At 39.4% G+C, this 18,450-nt stretch overlaps 1 protein-coding gene across 1 annotated transcript in view; it reads right to left on the bottom strand.

Moving 5' to 3' along the window:
- Positions 1-18,421, bottom strand: part of LOC117303344 (ATP-dependent RNA helicase A protein-like) — a 38,175-nt gene extending 19,754 nt beyond the window's left edge. The window contains exons 1-15 of the mRNA XM_033787511.1: positions 18,363-18,421; positions 16,853-16,999; positions 16,091-16,234; positions 15,173-15,281; positions 14,582-14,697; positions 13,687-13,826; positions 10,634-10,680; positions 9,948-10,084; positions 8,507-8,608; positions 7,473-7,625; positions 6,942-7,016; positions 6,239-6,430; positions 4,044-4,185; positions 3,327-3,409; positions 1,743-1,899 (exon numbers count right to left, since the gene is read on the bottom strand). Of these exons, the coding sequence (XP_033643402.1) occupies positions 1,743-1,899; positions 3,327-3,409; positions 4,044-4,185; positions 6,239-6,430; positions 6,942-7,016; positions 7,473-7,625; positions 8,507-8,608; positions 9,948-10,084; positions 10,634-10,680; positions 13,687-13,826; positions 14,582-14,697; positions 15,173-15,281; positions 16,091-16,234; positions 16,853-16,963 (1,708 nt within the window). The 5' untranslated portion in view covers positions 16,964-16,999; positions 18,363-18,421. The remainder of the gene's footprint in view (positions 1-1,742; positions 1,900-3,326; positions 3,410-4,043; positions 4,186-6,238; positions 6,431-6,941; positions 7,017-7,472; positions 7,626-8,506; positions 8,609-9,947; positions 10,085-10,633; positions 10,681-13,686; positions 13,827-14,581; positions 14,698-15,172; positions 15,282-16,090; positions 16,235-16,852; positions 17,000-18,362) is intronic.
- Positions 18,422-18,450: the final 29 nt, after the last annotated feature.

Genomic DNA, 18,450 nt, shown 5'->3' on the forward strand with positions numbered 1-18,450 from the left:
AACAATAAAAAAGAATTCATAAATACCTCAGACAGTGGGTGTGTATAAACCTTTGTTTATGAGCAGTAAAAAGTGTTGAAACATGGGCGTGACACGCGAGCTTGCACCTGTGCTTATAAGTGTTTCTTCATTCCTATTGGTCGAGAGCATTGGCCGGGACAGTTGTGCCACATCACGCGATACGCGCGACGCGCACAGCATTCCCTTATAAGGAGTTGTTTACCCAAGGGCCTTGACTGGGCCTTACCATTTCATAGCTGGAGGGGTGTTGTGTTGAAAGAAATCATTGACAAATTATAATTTTTGCATTTATTTTACTTTTTGACCATAAGTGTTGATGTTTTTTGACCGAAAAAGGTATTTATGAATGGGAATCAAAGTGTGTTGAATCGGTTTTCAACTAGTGGTTTAAACTCGCCGAGGCCTGGTTCTTGATAATTTACCTTGACTTTGTCTCGGTAAAATTATCAAGAACCAGGCCTCGTTGGGATTAAACCACTAGTTGAAAAACTCTTCACCACACATTGATTCCCTCATTTAAATAATGCAAACTACCCAAGGATTCAAGGTGCTTAAGGGTGCTTAATAAATGTAATGGGGGGAAAACGAGCTGTCTGTTTGAGAACACTTTTTAAAGGACAAATAGTCCAAGCTTTTCATGTACATGTAGGTGGGAGGCGGCAGTGGAAAAAGCTCTTTAACCGACTTTTTTGCATGACTAGTTCACAACGAGGGAGATAGCATCATAGTTTTGAAAGGAGTACGGGAAGTCATAGATTTCGAAAAGTGAAGAGAGTTAAACTGGAGCAATGTGATTTGATGAGTTGTTGGTATGGACCAGTGTGTTGAAGTCAATTCTTTGGGCCATTGGGAGCCAGTGCCGTTAGTTGTCTTAGAAGCAGTGAGGTAAGCAAGTGTTTGGAATAGAATAATTAATTAGTTCAAATGGTTGTGTCAACCCTAAATGTTCCTCAGTCTTTATGGTGTGTTGTGACAGAGCAGTTAAGAGACCCAGACTCAAGCTCTGGAGTTCTTATCAGCAGAGTGTGGGTTCGGGTCCCGGCACTTGTGTTCTTCAGGAAGATACTTTACCATAGTTGCTTTGGCCCTTCATAGATCTCGTGTACTAGGGTTGGTAGTGCACAACAAAGAGTGCTGGGCACAAATTGTGAGTCCAGGGGTGGATTTCACATAGAGTTAAGAATAGTCTTATCTCGATTTACGACGAGTTATAACTTAGGACTACCCTTAAAGGATTTGAGTACTTTTTCTAACACAAAACGCAATGTCCACAGATTTACATTAAACTTACACAGTTTGAAGATAATGATAGTAGAAAGCTTCCTATAAAATATTAGTTGCTGAGGTGGTGTAGTTTTTGAGAAATGAGTAAAACAATGTCACGAAAATAAATTTTTACATCCTAAAATCATTTTCGTCTCATGATTACCGAGACAAAAATTATTTTCATGACATTGTTAAACTCATTTCTAAAAAACTGCAGCACCTCAGCAACTAATATTTTCAGGGAAGCTTTTTACTATCATTATCTTCAAACTGTGTAAGTTTGGTGTAAATCTGTAGACATTGAATTTGTTGTCCTACAAAAAGTACATAGACCCTTTAAGACTACCCTACCCTCCTAGGACTAGTCCTAAGTTCTTTGTGAAATCGACCCCTGGGCAGGCCTGCCCAACACCGCCCACCGTGTCTACAACAATGCCCGACACCGAGTTGCTCACCTTGCACTGGATGGGCACGCCCGTATACTTCTACAACGGGGCAATCACCGAAGTAACAGCTGAACATCGTAGTGTCGATAGTAGCTGACATGAGGATTACCCTTAGCTCTGGAAAGGCTCGCTGCATGTCTCTTAGGACCACCAGTAGAAAGTCAGTCTGACGGATTAATCAGCAGTAAAGTTAGGTTTGTAGTATTGGTAAATCTCTTTTGAGTATGGTTGGTTCAGTAAAGAACTGATGGTTGACAACTCAATTTTTCGATCAGGTTGCTCTAATCCTCTTCTCAAGAAAGGAGTAAATTATTAGTATTAAAGGGAAGGTACGAGTTTGGTAACTGTCAAAGACCAGTCTTCTCACTTGGTGTATCCTATCATAACCATAAAATAAGAAGCCTGTGAAAATTTGGGCTCAATTGGTCATCGAAGTTGCGAGAAAATGATGAAAGAAAAAACACCCTTGTTGGATGACTTTGTGTTCTTTCAGCTAGAAGTCTTTTATTATTTTAGCGAGAAATTACCTCTTTCTCAAAAACTTTGTAACTTCAGAGAGAGTCGTTTCCCACAATGTTTTATACTATCAACAGCTCTCCAATGCTCGTTACCAAGTCAGTTTTTAAGTTAATATTTGTTATGAGTAATTACCAAACGTGTACCTTCCCTTTAAAACAAGTGTGTAAACTCCAGTGTTTCTGGTTTACATAATAAGCAGCCTTGGCAACGTTAGCACAAGGACTATCGTCGACCAAATTGGACACTATTGGTAATTTGGTAACTAGTAACAAGCAATGGAGAGCTGTTGAGAGAATGAAACATTGTGAGACATGGCTATATCTTAAGTAATCTAGTTTTGGAAAGAGGCAATTACGAACTCAAATAATGAAAGACTTCAGGCCTGAAGCCTTTTATTAGGCATCTGAAAGCACACAGATTTGTGAAACAAGGATGTTTTTTCTTTCAAAATCTCTTGCAACTTTGATTACCAATTGAGTCAAAATTTTCAGATTTGTTATTATATAAATGTGAAGTGGGTGTGGCCTACAGTGGTACTACATCAATCACATACCAACAAGATGAGGTTAAAGCTGTTTCCAGAATGGTGGCTACAGCTACGGCTACAGCTAGATTTCCACATCATAATGCATTTAAAGGGAAGGTACACATTTGGTAATTACTCAAAACAAATATTAACTTAAAAACTGACTTGGTAACGAGCATTGGAGAGCTGTTGATAGTATAAAACATTGTGAGAAACGGCTCCCTCTGAAGTAGCGATATTTTGAGAAAGAGGTAGTTTCTCACTAAAATAATAAAAGACTTCTAAGCAGAAGTTTTTATTCCTATCTGAAAGCACACAAATTCGTCCAACAATGGTGTTTTTTCTCTCATAATTTTCTCGCAACTTTGATGACCAATTGAGCTCAAATTTTCAGTTTTGTTGGGATACACCAAACGTGTACCTTCCCTTTAAGTAAACACCCTTAGCAACAGTCATAGACGTAGCCGCAAATTCCGATACAGCCGAATTGAATCAAGGATTGTTTAGGACAGATGTAAGTAGAAGGAATAAAAAAAAATTCTTCTTACATTAAGATCTCTCTCGTGAATCTCATCAACAACAACATGGGATACGCCCCTCAGCCCCGCCTCCAACTTCCGTAGAAGGGTGCCTGGAAATATGAAATAAAGTCAAATTAATGGATTCTCTTCCACTTTCCATAAATGGCTTTCAAAATGTTTGGTAATAAAAAATGTTCTTTCTTTTAAACGCAAAACAATAATGGGAGACTTTCTGGGACGATAGAGGGCAGCAGACTTACCAGGTAAATCCATTGTTCTCAGAATTATGCGCATGTTCAGAACTACGTAAACAATGGAAATTTACCCGGTATGTCTGCTGCCGCCTAGCGTTGGAAAGTCTCCTATTGCCATTAAAAAAGTGTACTGTAGCCTATTGATGTTGCTTGGTGTTTTTGTTTGAAGGCTTTCCAAACACAATATCAACCTCTACCTTTCGCAGGTACCAATTTATACCCTTAGGTGAAGAGAAGCAGTTATAGTAAAGTATCTTGCTCAAGGACACGAGTGTCATGGCTGGGTATCAAACCCACATGACTTAAACCACCAGAACTTGAATTTGATGCTCTAAACCACTCAGCCATAAAACCCAACAAAATGCAACTTAAAAAAATTCTGCCGTTGACGATCACTAACAAATTCTGGAGTCAGGAAAAGTCCTCACAAATCAGAATAAAAACAGCTGTTTGGGAAAGCAAAACCAATGCAAAAATCCGCTTGACTTACCCACAGTGCAGAAGAGTAGAGCTCCCTGTGGGCGTGGTCTAATAGTGTCAAACCTTACTGAGTAACCAGAGCTTAAACCCAGGTCTTCAGCTCTCTCACAAGCAACACGCTCCGCGATGGACACTGCACTGATTCGACGAGGCTAGTACACAAAATAAGAAAAATAATACAGAAGATTTACTCTCTCACAAGCAACACGCTCCGCAATGGACACTGCACTGATTCGACGAGGCTAGCACACAAAATAAGAACAATAATACAGAAGATTTACTCTCTCACAAGCAACATGCTCCGCGATGGACACTGCACTGATTCGACGAGGCTAGTACACAAAATAAGAATAATAATACAGAAGATTTACTCTCTCACACGCAACACGCTCCGCGATGAACACTGCGCTGATTCTACGAGGCTAGTACACAAAATAAGAATAATAATACAGAAGATTTACTCTCTCACAAGCAACACGCTCCACGATGGACACTGCGCTGATTCTACGAGGCTAGTACACAAAATTAATCCATGACAGGTAGTCGGATAACTAATTTTGACAAGGTCCCTAAAAAGTTTATCTCTGAGATTCCTGTTAAAGATTACACTCCTAGAAGAAGGGAAGCAATGATGGTTAATGTAAATATTCTTTTGAGAAGAAGTGTTGGTTCTGGGAAGCGCAAGAGGTGAAATATTAAGTCTCAGTGAAAATAATGGGCTGAACAAACTATTAAACAAAATCAAAGATATATCTGAATCTCATCTGTGGTTTTCCTCAGAGCCAACAGTTTTTTCCATAGCCATGGATAACTAGTTTCCCCCCGTCTTCCTCGATTCCATTCAAAGCTTCATGCTCCACATTTAAAAAAAAATGCTTTTTTGTTCCCCCTGGTTGTTTCATAATAAATGATCCATGTACTACACAGCAATTAAAGGTTGTATGGCTTCTGACTGGCACCCCTGAGCAAAGATATTGACAAAAAAAGGGAGACAGCCAAAACAGGCATGTTAATCTGGAGGTCGTTGGTTAAAGTCCCACACTAGTCAGTTTTTCTTTGTCCAACCCAAAATCATTTTTTTAAATGTACCCAGTCAGGTTCCCTTGTGGTTTATAATAAGGGAATCAGTGCGTGGTGAAGAGGTTTTCAACTAGTGGTTTAAACTCGCGTCGAGGCCTGGTTCTTGATAATTTTACCAAGACGAAGTTGAGGCTAGTTATCAAGAACCAGGCCTCGGCGGATTTAAACCACTAGTTGAAAACTGGTTCAACACACTTTGATTCCCATTCATAAATACCTTTTCGGTCAAAAAACATCAACACTTCTTGGTCAAAAGGTAAAATAAATGCACAAATTATAATTCTTCAATGATTTCTTTCAACACAACACCCCTCCAGCTATGAAATGGTATGGCCCTCGGGTAAACAACTCCTTATAAGGAGATAATGTGCGCGTCGGGCGTATCGCGTGATGTGGCACAACTGTTCCAGCCGTTGCTCTCGACCATCCAATAGGAATGAAGAAACTGTCTTATAAGCGCTGTGTGTGATGGTGCAAGCTCGCGTGTCATGCCCATGTTATAACCTTTTTTACTGGTGTTATATCATCCGTTCAAACAACCCCTCGTGATGCCCTCTCAACCAATCAGAATGGATAAACTGCTTAGGTATTTATGAATGTAAATTATATTACATACATCATCATTCACAGTGAGTAGAGATTCATGTCACTGCCGAAAACTAGATCTACATAAGGTATCAAAACCCTTTAAAGGCACTGGATACTATTGGTAATTGCTCAAAATAGTTGTGAGCATAACAACTTACTTGTTAGCGATCAATGGAGAAATGTTGATAGTATATAACATTATGAGAAACGGCCCCCTCTGAGGTAACGTCGTTTTTGAGAAAGAAGTTGTTTCTCACTAAAATACTTAAATTTGATTTTGAGACCTGAGAATTTGATTTTGAGGTCTCAAATTCAAGCATCTGAGAGCACACAACTTTGTGTGACAGGGGTGTTTTTTCTTCCATTATTATCTCGCAACCTCGACGACCAATTGAGTTCAAATTTTCACAGGTTTGTTATTTTGGTCTTTGACAATTACCAAAGGTGTCCAGTCCCTTTACACATTGACTATTCTGAATGGCCCCATATACTCAACTCTCCATGAAACACCTGTCTCAATCATTCTTGCCCTCTTACCTGTGTGACGATGATGTTGCAGAAGGCACCCCTTCCTGCTTTGATGTAGCTGTCCAGGATAAACTGAGGTACCTGGGTGGTCTTACCACACCCTGTAGCCCCACGAATGATGACCACCGGGTTACGGGTGATCACGTCCACGATAGAATCCTGGGTCTGGAAGATGGGTAAAGACTTGCGCTCTTCCAGCATCTGAGGATTAGTGATTGAAAATGAAGGCTAAATTCATGATATTTGGTCAATTTTTGCGCTTATTTTTTTTTTTAAACACCATTCTTTTAAATATTTTTGGGACTTTTTTATTTTAATTTTTGGGACTTTTTTTTTTTTGGCGGGGGGGGGGGGGGGGGGGGGGGGGACACAAACCTCCACACCCCTTCCCTCCAAATACAGTTCTGAGGGTTTTGAGTCCATTTTGGACAAGCTGGAGTGTGTTGGCCCACTGGATGAAACAGGGAAGGGAATTCCAGAGCTGAGGAGCAGCGGCTTGAAAGGCACTGTCTCCAGCACATGACTTGGTTTTGGGTTATGTGGACGTTTTATGTCAAATGATGAGTGGGTGGTATTGACTTCTTAATGACATAAAGGTGCCATAGAGTTAATACTACGGTACACAATAACAAACTTGAAATGAATGAGTGTTTGGTTTGGTAACCAATGTATGTGACCGATGGTCAGGACCAACAAGAAAAATTAGTCCTACCTTCTGATACTTTGAGTTCTGCTCCTTCATCAAGGAGTCTTGGTATATCTCCTCGCTGACTTGCTCCAACGTCATCTGGCAAAATTAAACGACCAATGCTTTTTAGAAATTTGCACTTCTAATGTTTACAAAGTTTCCCAAAACGTTTGAGGTTTAATTGAGAGAGGACTATTGTTGAAGCCACCCTCAGGTAAAGCATTTTGCCTGCACTGCAACAAAACCATCGGGATCCAGTACAAAATTGTTACAGTTAAGCCAAGCGTTCCGATTGGGTTGAGGGGGCTACCAATACGCACAATTTTTTATTATTTTTTCTCCTCTTTTTTTTCTTTCTTTTTATTTCACAAAAACCCTCAAGAGAAATTCTTATAGAACGCTCCAGGTTGTAAAGTTTGGCCATTGAAATCAAAATAGACTTAAAATAGAAAACATTTTGAAGAAACTGTTTCAATTCAGCGTACACCCCATGTGCCTGCAATAGACCCTCTGGGTTCTCAGTTACTAAATTCATTATTTCATTCATCGACTTACATGAGAGAGTGGTCCCTCGTCGATATTACAGTTAAGCCAAGGGTTCCAATTGGCTTGAGGGGGCGACCAGGACACCCCATAGGCACCTCGAGGGCCCTCTGGATTCTCAAACGTCTGCTTGTTCTTGTCCAATGTCAACACCACTGGTTCATTCTGTGGATTCCAAAAACGAAATAAAAAATGTTTGCAATATGAATAATGCATCCAGCGAGGTGATACCAACTGCATCTCTCTCGTCACAGCATTCATGAATGGACACCAACCCTCAGAGACCTAAAAACAATTCATGCCCGGACTGTTTTCTCAAATACATCTTTGTTTTGCTAAAACTATCCAAATCATTTATTCAAAGGATATACTTTCTCAAAATACTTTATACCATCAATAGTTTCAATGCAGTTTTTATGGGTTTTTTTGCTGAAAAACTATCCAAATCATATATTCGAAGGATATACTTTCTTAAAATACTTTATACCATCAATAGTTGCAGTGCAGTTTTTATGGTTTTTTTTGCTGAAAAACTATCCAAATCATATATTCGAAGGATATACTTTCTTAAAATACTTTATACCATCAATAGTTTCAATGCAGTTGTTATGGGTTTTTTGCTGAAAAACTATCCAAATCATATATTCGAAGGATATACTTTCTTAAAATACTTTATACCATCAATAGTTTCAATGCAGTTGTTATGGGTTTTTTTTGCTGAAAAACTATCCAAATCATATATTCGAAGGATATACTTTCTCAAAATACTTTGTACCATCAATAGTTGCAGTGCAGTTTTTATGGTCATTAATTTTTTGAGTAAAGTCTGGTTCATACTTCCTGCGAATGCTACACAAAATGTTGACGTCACATTGCTGTTTTTGCAAAACAGGGAATGTTTCGCAGGAGTTGAGCACAAGTCAACTGATGAGAACTATTTGTTGCAAATTTGTGACGTCAAATTTTGCAGGAAGTATGAACTAGACTTAAGGGATTAAAAAATCATGTTTGGAGGTCTGCTTCAGCCGGACTGATCAATAACTTACCGGGTTTGTAGGTTCAGGGAAAATGAACAGTTCAAGCTCGTGGACTGCGTTTGTTAACTTGTCTTCAACCTCATCCACTAAAGACACACTGTATGGTTCCAGCTGCAAAAACAATGGACAATCACATAAAACTGCTTCTACTATCATCCATTCTTTGGTCACTTCTCGCCTTGACAATGGTAATTCACTATTATACAGAGTTACCGAACACCAGCTCCACAAACTACAACTTTTACAAAATGCTGCCGCTCGTGTTTTAACAAAATCTAAAAAACATGATCATATTACACCTATATTGCAGGAACTTCACTGGCTTCCCATTCGACAACGAATTCAATTCAAAATTCTACTTATTGCATTTAAATCTCAGATCGGCTTAACTCCGTCTTATTATTTTAAATCTTCTTGTACCTTACGCTTCGTTCTTCTGCTAAGTCCCTTTTAACTATTCCTAGAACTTCCTCCTCGTATGGCGATCGTGCCTTTTCCGCTTGTGCTCCTAAACTTTGGAATGCTTTACCTAATATTGCATCAGATGCTGTAGTTCTCTTCCATTGTTTAAAAACTTGCTGAAAACACATTTATTTAAATCCTCATACACTTAGCTCGTTACATGTCTTGACAGTAGATTATTCATTGTATAATTTTTTTTTTCTACATTTCTTTTTGTTGTATATGTATTGTTTTTTGTTCTGCGCCTCGCAATAGGGTCTTGTACACTAGATAGATGCGCATTATAAATGCATTATTATTATTATTATTATTATTATTATTATTATAATTATTATTATTATTATATTCATTGATTTCTTGGGTGGGTTAGTGTGACTTTTTGACCTTTTGTGTTTCCTTCACGACTTATTATATTGTAATACTTTCTTGGTAGAATTTTCACACTGTTGTTTGCACAAAGACATGTATTTAAGTATTAGTGGTTTAAACCTTGTTTATTTAATTTCTCTACTATAGACAATTGTTCACTTTACTGCAAGTGTAGAATGCTATTTAAAGGAACTCTACATATTTGGTAAGAAAACAAATCATGAAGATCACTGATTTACATAAAACTTACATGGTCTAATGATGATGGTAGTGGAAAACAACCCTTGAAAATTGTCTGTCAGAAGTGTCATAGGCCCCCTATGTGATGAGAAATTACTTTCGTGTTTGGAGTTTATCACTCAGTGAGCATTTTACTCATTTTTTGTTTTAATCGATGTCAAGCAAAATGTGTAATCGGTTTTTCACAATTTTTTTCGTGACCCAGATGGCTGATTGATCTAAAACTTCTACAAGCTTGTCAGTTCATGGTAGATTACATAAAATGTTTCCAGCAACTGTTTAGTCAGCAAAAACCAATTCTGTAACGTTCCTTTACCTATTTCCAAGAACTTTTTAGATTGGACGCCACACATTATCGATCTTCAAATATCGAACTTACGCTTTCTATCTTGCGCTTCTTGGTCTCTCCAGTGAACGGCTCAATCTCCCTCATGTGGAAGAGTTGTCTAACGAGGGAAAGAGCGCAGGAGAGAGAGGCTGTCTTCTTATTGGACCCCTGCTCCCTGGCATGGATTGCTGAAACAAAGACAAGGATATTCAGAACCATGTGGTATTTCACAACTTTGACGACTAACTGAGTAAAAACTTTCACATTTTATGCATATGTTGAGATACACCAAATGCGAATACTGGTCTTTGACAATTACCAAAGGTGTCCAGTGCCTTTAAGCAGCCATGGCCATTGTGTACGACACTAAACAAAAAATGCTTTACCCTTGGATGGGGCAGTGAGGCTGTAAAGATCCTGTGTGGTGCGTAATGCATGCACGAGAACACAGTTCACTTATTGCCAAGAGAAGGGGGTAGGCCCAGTGTTTCCGACATGGTTGGGTGCAGATTGTGCCACATCACCTTGAACAAGTGTCATGACCAGGAATCGAACCCTCACTCTGATGATTCAACGATCAGAACCGAGTCCAATGCAGTACATCACTCACTCAGCACACACTGCGTTTATGGAACGAATTCACTTCTCCAGAAACTAACAATGACGGCTAAGGAAACAGATGAGAGGCTTATGAAGAGCCATGTCAATGGCTAAGGGAAAGTTTGTGAAATACTTACTACGACGAGCTGACTTGATGAACAGGGATAATTCTGCAACAAAGCTCCTGTGAACAGTAATCAAATGAAACGTGTGATAAAAAAAATAGCCAAATGTTTGAGAAAAAAATGTTGTTGAAAAATAGGGTCCTGAAAATGAGGTGCTGGTGACAAATACAGAAGAGAATTTTGTTTTTGAAGTGGAGTATATACTTAGGCCAAATAAAAAAAATACCAGTTGATCGTCCGGATTTTTCAAAAAAGAGGAGGATGAGGGCCTTACTATTTACTATTTTTTTTTAAAGATTGCCGCTTAGTATTTCAAATCAAACAGGCCACCAATTCTCAGTTTGAATCAACCCCAAACTTATTTATTAGTTGCTTGAGGACCTGCCTGTGTTAACACTAATTACACTAACAGGGTCGGATAACACTAACAAAAAATTGCTGGTAGGCATTCACTAACATTGTATTATGAAACAGACGGTTAAAAGTGTTCAAGAGCATCACGTTAGATTCGGGAAAAGCTCCTAGGCAAGTCCTTTTGAAAAGATGGATTAAAAAAACAAAAAACAAAACTTTTTTTTTTTAACAAAAAATGTCATTTGACGTCATACTCTACCTGGCAAGTAGATACACACATGTAGTCACCGCAAACCAAATGTATATTGATACCTCACCATGCAATGCCTCAAATCACGTATTCTTATTGTTTAAAACATGGTACATGCATTCATTCAGGGGTCATAGGCCACCCTAGTAGTTTTCAGTTTAAAGAAATGATAACAAAGTTCCTGTTCAAATCAATCAACTATTTGTGAAAAACATTAGCCTCTTGTACATTTAGAAAATTGCATTTGAAGACCCTGCCCCCCCCCCTCCCCCACAATCACTATATATTATTTTGATTGTCGTAATCCAGATTTATAAGAATGTTGATGAAGGCATACAAAATTTCTTTCACTTAAACATGACTGTTAAGTAAATTTACATTTTACACTCATTCTCAATACCACCAACCTTTTGATCACTTAAAAGCAGCAAAGTGCCTTCCATCTCTCGTCAGCAGTCAGGGCACCAGATCTGGGCTGATGATTTTTGATCCCAAGAGGGGCTTGGGACCCTCCACAGCCACCCTCAGGTCAAAGAGCAAAGGTCATGTGACATGTGACCCTTTCAATGAAGAAGTATTACAGACAGTCACTAACATTGTCCTTTGTCATTCAGATTACGAGATGAACATTATTTAAAGTGACTATCTGAAACAGCTCTTCAGAGATTTTATTTTAGGGTAATGCACATGTTCATGACCTTTATAGCAGAGGCAACCATTTCTTTAAGGTGACACAAGTCAGTTTTTTTGCTTTAAATTTTTCTTCAAATCAACAGCAAAAAATGTAAATCATTTTGCTGTATTTTTACAAATGTAGGTTTGTTCTTTTTATATGAAAAAGCAGGTTTTGGAAACTGGTTTCTGTGAGTCTAATAAACTAGAAAAGTGATTAATTTAGGTTTAACTTGCACAACAGAAATACAATTATGGGTATTTCTTTCATTTGAAATTGGAGATATAATAACAAATTGATTATAATTTATTAAAATACCTCCAGACTATTTTAATTGGCAAGGTTGTACTCTCCATAACTTTGCGAATTTTTGTTTTCCTTTTCATATTTTTTTCAACTTTCACAGAAACATGAGAAAATTTGTTGCCAAGTCAAAACAATTTTTAAATCAAGATGGCTGCCTTGTATAGCATAACTCTAGCCCAGATCTGGTGAACTGAAAAACCAACGCCTATAAAAAGCTAGGTTTATTCTTTACGTGAAAAGCACAAGCACATGACAGCAAAGGATGGAGATTCGCAAAAGTTGAACGTATTTTCAACTTGAGCGAATCGATTCCGGCAAGATTCGTGATGTCATGTTTTGCTGAACGTCTTTGTAGTTGACTGTTCAAAGGGTAATTAATTTACCACAGCTTTCACAAACAATATTTACACAAACAGAAAAAAGCACATCCAGATTCGGGCCTAATCTCATGGCTCTGCTTAGTAACTATAAGCAAAAAGATGGCGCTTACTTAAACTTTTGACCTTAGCATATCTGTGGGTGCGTTCGATTAGCTTCCCTGGGTCGACCCCACGGTGCTCATTCAGGTGAGCCCCTGACACGAGCCAATCGAATGATCACTCACCCTCTCGTGGTGACGTCATGCACCTCGAGCCAACCCCAAGTGACCCATTCTACAAGCAAGCGCTTGGGGCTGACCCAGGTGAGCCCCTGGAATGACGTCAAAGCTATTCAAACGTACCAGGGGGGCAGATCGGGGTCGACCCTTGGAAGCTAGTTAAAAGCACCCTGTATTTCTCGTTAGCAGGGTACGTAACTAAGTATTCTTTGCTGACTCAGCTGGTGTAGAAATTGTTCAAACACCCTAACAGCGGAGAGTGGTTCTCAGTAAGCACACAATTTCACCCTAAGCAGAGCCATGACATTGGGCCCCGTATAAGTCCAACAATCAGGCAGAGGATATGGGCATACACCCCTTTTTCTAAAATTGCCTTGAGAAGGGTCCTATTTCATAAAGCTGTAAGCAGAAAATACTACTAAGCGAATTAATTACAGGACACCAGTCATATCAAAGTGAATGACATTGCAATATGTATGGTAAGCTTTTTCTGCTAAGCAAGATTTTTTCTGAGCTAACCACATTTGATTGGCTTCCGAAAATCAGGCCTTGGCTTTGGAAATTGAGCCTCTGAATCCTACTGTTACCGTGGCACCAGGTTACTGGTGAGAATAAATTATTTTTGTTATTATTAGCACAAAAGGTTCTGGGCTCGCTGTGTAAGAGAAGAATGCTTATTAAAGGCACTGGACACTATTGGCAATTACTCAAAATAATTGTTTGCATAAAAACTTACTTGGTAACAAGCAATGGAGAGCTGTTGGTAGTATAAAACATTGTAAGAAACGGCTCCCTCTGAAGTAGCGTAGTTTTTGAGAAAGAAGTAACTTCTCACTAAAATTTTTGAATTGCCTTTGAGCCATGTTACCAGGGCACCAGGTTACCTGTTATGATCCTGTCCGACCGATGAGTACTTGTAGTCAGCCGGCAGACGGTTGACTTGAAGATACTGGTGAAGACGAGACTTGGAATTGGACAGAGTCCAGTTACCATGGATACCTGCGTTTAGATCCACGCTCTCAGACTATGGAGGACAGAAAGGGCAAAAGGTATGAATGGAAAGGACAACTTCCTCAAGGTTGTTTGATTTTATCAAACTGACGGAAAAATTGAGAGGGAAGTCCAAGCTTGGACAGAGTCCAGTTACCATGGATACCTGCGTTTAGATCCACGCTCTCGGACTATGGAGAACAGAAAGGGCAAAACGTATGAATGGAAAGGACAACTATCTCAAAGTTTAACAGTATTGGCCAGAAACTCAGAGTCTAACCATGTTCGATTTTATCAAATTGACGAAAAAATTGAGAGGGGAGTCCAAGCTTGGACAGAGTCCAGTTACCATGGATACCTGCATTTAGATCCTGATCTCAGATTATGGAGGACAGAAAAGACAAAACGTACAAATGGAAAGGACAACTATCTCAAATTTAAAAGTATTGGATATGTTTCGAAACATATGTTTTAGTTTTAATGTTTAATTTCTCAATTTGTCAGAAAAAATCTGCAGAGGGTGGAGCAGCTCTCCTTGTTTATTACGCCAATTCTGTATTCCAAAAAAACATTCTGGTCAGTCCTTCTTCATTTGTTCAAAGATGGAACATTCCCTCTTTCAACTCATGAAGATATTTTGACCAATGTACTCATAACTACATATTAGTTATTTGTACACTAGCCCACAACAATTTTTACTGGAAAATGTATGTACTAGGCTGGGCTAGGTGTTAATGGCGAGCCTTGCTGGTACTGTACACGATAACTAAAAATTGCGTTTCAACGAACCTCTTCAAGTTTTCTCTTTTCTCCTCTGGTATCGAAGAAGTTGCGTTGATATGAAGGCATCCCACCGCCTCCTTCAAATTGTTGCTGTCCAAACCCAGACTCACTACCTCCTTCACCTGTTTACAAATGATGGGGACACATAATAAATGTTAAAAGACACTGGACACTATTGGTAATTGTCAAAGACCAGTCTTTTTACTTGGTGTATCTCAACATATGAAAAGTTGCGTCAAAGTTACAAGATAATAATGAAAGAAAAAACACCCCTGTCACATGAAGTTGTGTGCTTTCAGATGCTTGATTTTGAGACCTCAAATTCTTAATATGAGGTCTCAAAATCAAAGTGTTGGCTCTGAATAGAGCCGGTTGGGTCTTGAAGTTTCGAACAGTATACTCTGCTCGTCTTCAGGAGAAACGAGCAGAGTATACTGTTCAAAACATCGAGACCCAACCGGCTCTTTTCAGAGCCAACACTCACCCTGAGAGATTTACAAATGGTGGAACCCGTAAGTTTACCATTTATTTATAGTTTCTTCTTATTTCTCCACACCATGCAAAGCTTCAAAAAATACTTAAAATTAGATTAGTTACCTTGTGGGGGTGCCATTCCAACTCCAATGGCAAGATGAGGTGCTTGAGCCACACTTGACGGTAAGTCAGCAGGCCCCTTTTCATCTCCATAGTCTTCCGGTGGTTTGGACTGGAGGAAACATTTCAAAAAATTCATGAGAATGTTTCACATGTAGGCGAGAAAACTGGTTTCTTTTTTCATTGGGCATTCAAAATGAGATATCACCTAACTTCACAAGGCCACGGATGGCCACTTCAAGGCGAGGGCTACACTTAACTGATATGGGCTATAATCCCAAATCAACTGTCTCGAGGGGCATGATGCCATCTACTCCAGGGGCAGAAACAGAGTTATCCCCTTCATAGTCCGTAAAGATGTAAGCATGGGTATCTTCCACTAGGAGCCTGGCTGGTAGAGCAGAATGCACAACCTTCCCAACTTTTTACGAAGCAGATATGGTTAAGTGCCTTGCTCAAAGGGCACGTGTAAGTGCCACGAACGGGAATCAAACCCAAAATCAATGACCACTCGGCCATGACCACCACAATGTGTAAAGGGTTTTGAGCCTTGCTCAAGGGCACAAGTGTCATGACCGGGAATCAAACCCACACTTTGCAGCCGACACCATCAGAGCTTGGGTCCAATGACCTAGACTGCTTGGCCACGACCGCCACAATGTGTAATGGGTTGAGCCTTGCCAAGCGTCATGACCAGAAATTTAACCCACACTCTGCTCCTGACACCACCAGAGCTTGGGTCCAATGACCTAGACTGCTTGGCCACGACCGCCACAATGTGTAATGGGTTGAGCCTTGCCAAGCGTCATGACCAGAAATTTAACCCACACTCTGCTCCTGACACCACCAGAACTTGGGTCCGATGACCTAGAACACTCAGCCACGGCACGCCACAATGTGGATAGCGGTTTAAAGACTTACCTGAGATAGGGAAGGCACGTCAACTTCTCTGACTTCTCCTACTCTCACCAGATACATCAAGAAGTCTCTGGCTGCATTGGACTGGGCTTCCTTTTTCCCAGTGGAGTTCCCAACACCAACATAGTTGTAGGTTGGCACTCTTACCTTTAAAGCAAATAATTAAGCGATAGTAACTCAAGCTGTGTTTTTGAACCACAGGGGAAACTGATGGTAAATTTTGGATAAACATTTACAAGAGTGGGATTCGAACCTGCGACCTCTGAATTCCGAGCTATCTAGCCCAATGTTGGATCTCTTACCCTCAAAGCAAACAATATTAACTCAAGCTGTGTTTTGAAGCACAAGGGAAACTGAATGAGTAAATTTTGGATACAAAATTGACAAGAGTGGGATTTAAACCTGCAATCTCTAAATTCTGAGCTATCTAGCCCTACGACGGAACTCGTACCTTCAAAGCAAACAACTATCCTATGCAATATAAACTGCTGTTAAGCCGTGTTTTATAATTTAAGAAATTTTTCACTGTAACACGTTTTAAACAATAATCGGTTCTTTTAACCACTTTACACACCCGAAGGACGTCTTAGAGCGCTTCCAACATTATTAACCCTGGTCACTAGGCAATTTTATCCTTAAACAATCTCTGCTCCCTGTGGAGTATACAGCCTGTGCAACAAATGCACTTAAAAATCAATCTCAAGATCCATCTCTGCCCTCACAGGCACCCTTTTCAACCCAGTCCCAGATATTTAAGTTACGTACTTCACACAGAAACCGCTGTCGATGTTTTGGGCCAGAGTTTTTGATCTCATAATTTGGTGTCACTTTCTTTTTACCACAGAAACTGTACAGGAATGTCTTAATGTCACCCATGGTGGGTCGCTTCTAGAAAGCAGGAATTCAAGAGATCTGAAAGGATAAACAAAGTACAAGCAGTTATACAAAAAATTATAAATTACAATGGGAAATTAAATAACAACACAAGTTAACAAAACAAAGAAAACAAACTTTGAACTGTGGTATTCCCCACTGGACAAGCCCAACGAACAGACCAGAGGTCTCACAATGTCTCAGGTCAGACATTCAGAGACTTTAATTGTATGTAAACAAGATTTTGGATTCCTCCACCAAGCAAAAACATAAAATAAATGGAAGGGAACCTTTACATGCTACCCTGGACTACATGACGGTGTATGCAACAGAGGAGTCCAACCTTGGCTAAAAGGTAAGGTTATACTAGAATGGTTTTGTCTATGACCCCTTGCGCGTCACACGCGGCGACTGATGCCACGCTCACCATGTTGGTGGTCATTAGGTTTACATGTAAACGCCATGTCGCCGACAATGCACACTTCTCTGAATCACACACGTTGACATTTACCACCAAAATGGGGCATCAAAGATTATTCTGACGATGACGTCAGGTGAATTGGGTCAATAGGCAAAATTATAAAGAGATGCAGCGAAAGTCACATGTGGAAGTCTCCGCGATAATCAACCCTTCATTCTCCTGATGGTTGCAGTAAGTTTCAGCTGAAAACAGTGTCTGTATAATTATAATATGTGTTACATTCACTTACTGATAAAAAAACCTGTAGTGTGTAATGGACAAGAATGTTGAATTCATTCACATTTTAATAGTGAGGTGACAGAGGGTACCAACAGCATCGCTGACTGTGAAGCATTCGGAAATGAAAACCAACCGGCAGAAACGATTTAAGCATGAATCTTTTTTTCAGATTAAATTTGAAAGGTCTTCATGTAAAAACCAAAACAGATAACTTTGCGTATGGCACCACCACTTTATCACTCATTTTACAAAAAGCGATCATTGATAATCGACGTTTAATACTATAGCCCAACTTGGCACTTGTGTGGCCAGCTGAATCCTTCAGCTTCAGGTAGATTTATATACTATATTGTTTATAATATATCGAATGAAAAAGTGGTGGCGCCATACAGAAACTTTTCCCACTATCAACAGCTGCAGCAGTGCTTCTCACCACCCACCAAGTTTTGTCCTTTCTACCAAAAATCATTCCACTCATCCAATTCCACAACAACAACCAACAAACCAAAACAGACGACTTTGTAATTTTGTTAAAAACTTCCTCTACTAAAAACTATCTTAATTAATAATTTAAAATATATACAAATACAGAATACACAAACACAAACTCAGGGACAATAAACAGCATGCTGTTGACAAGAAAATGGACAAAATTGTTATAAAGGCGAAATTTGTTGGCCAAATTCAGACAACCCAACTCACTTTGGCAGAAAACAGGTTGCGTTGCACGAGTAATTCAAACGACAGAGCGCCCTCTTTCGCCCAAGTTTGTTATGCTATGCACCTTGTT

Source organism: Asterias rubens, chromosome 19 (assembly GCF_902459465.1).
Source record: "Asterias rubens chromosome 19, eAstRub1.3, whole genome shotgun sequence".
Classification (NCBI taxonomy): domain Eukaryota; kingdom Metazoa; phylum Echinodermata; class Asteroidea; order Forcipulatida; family Asteriidae; genus Asterias; species Asterias rubens.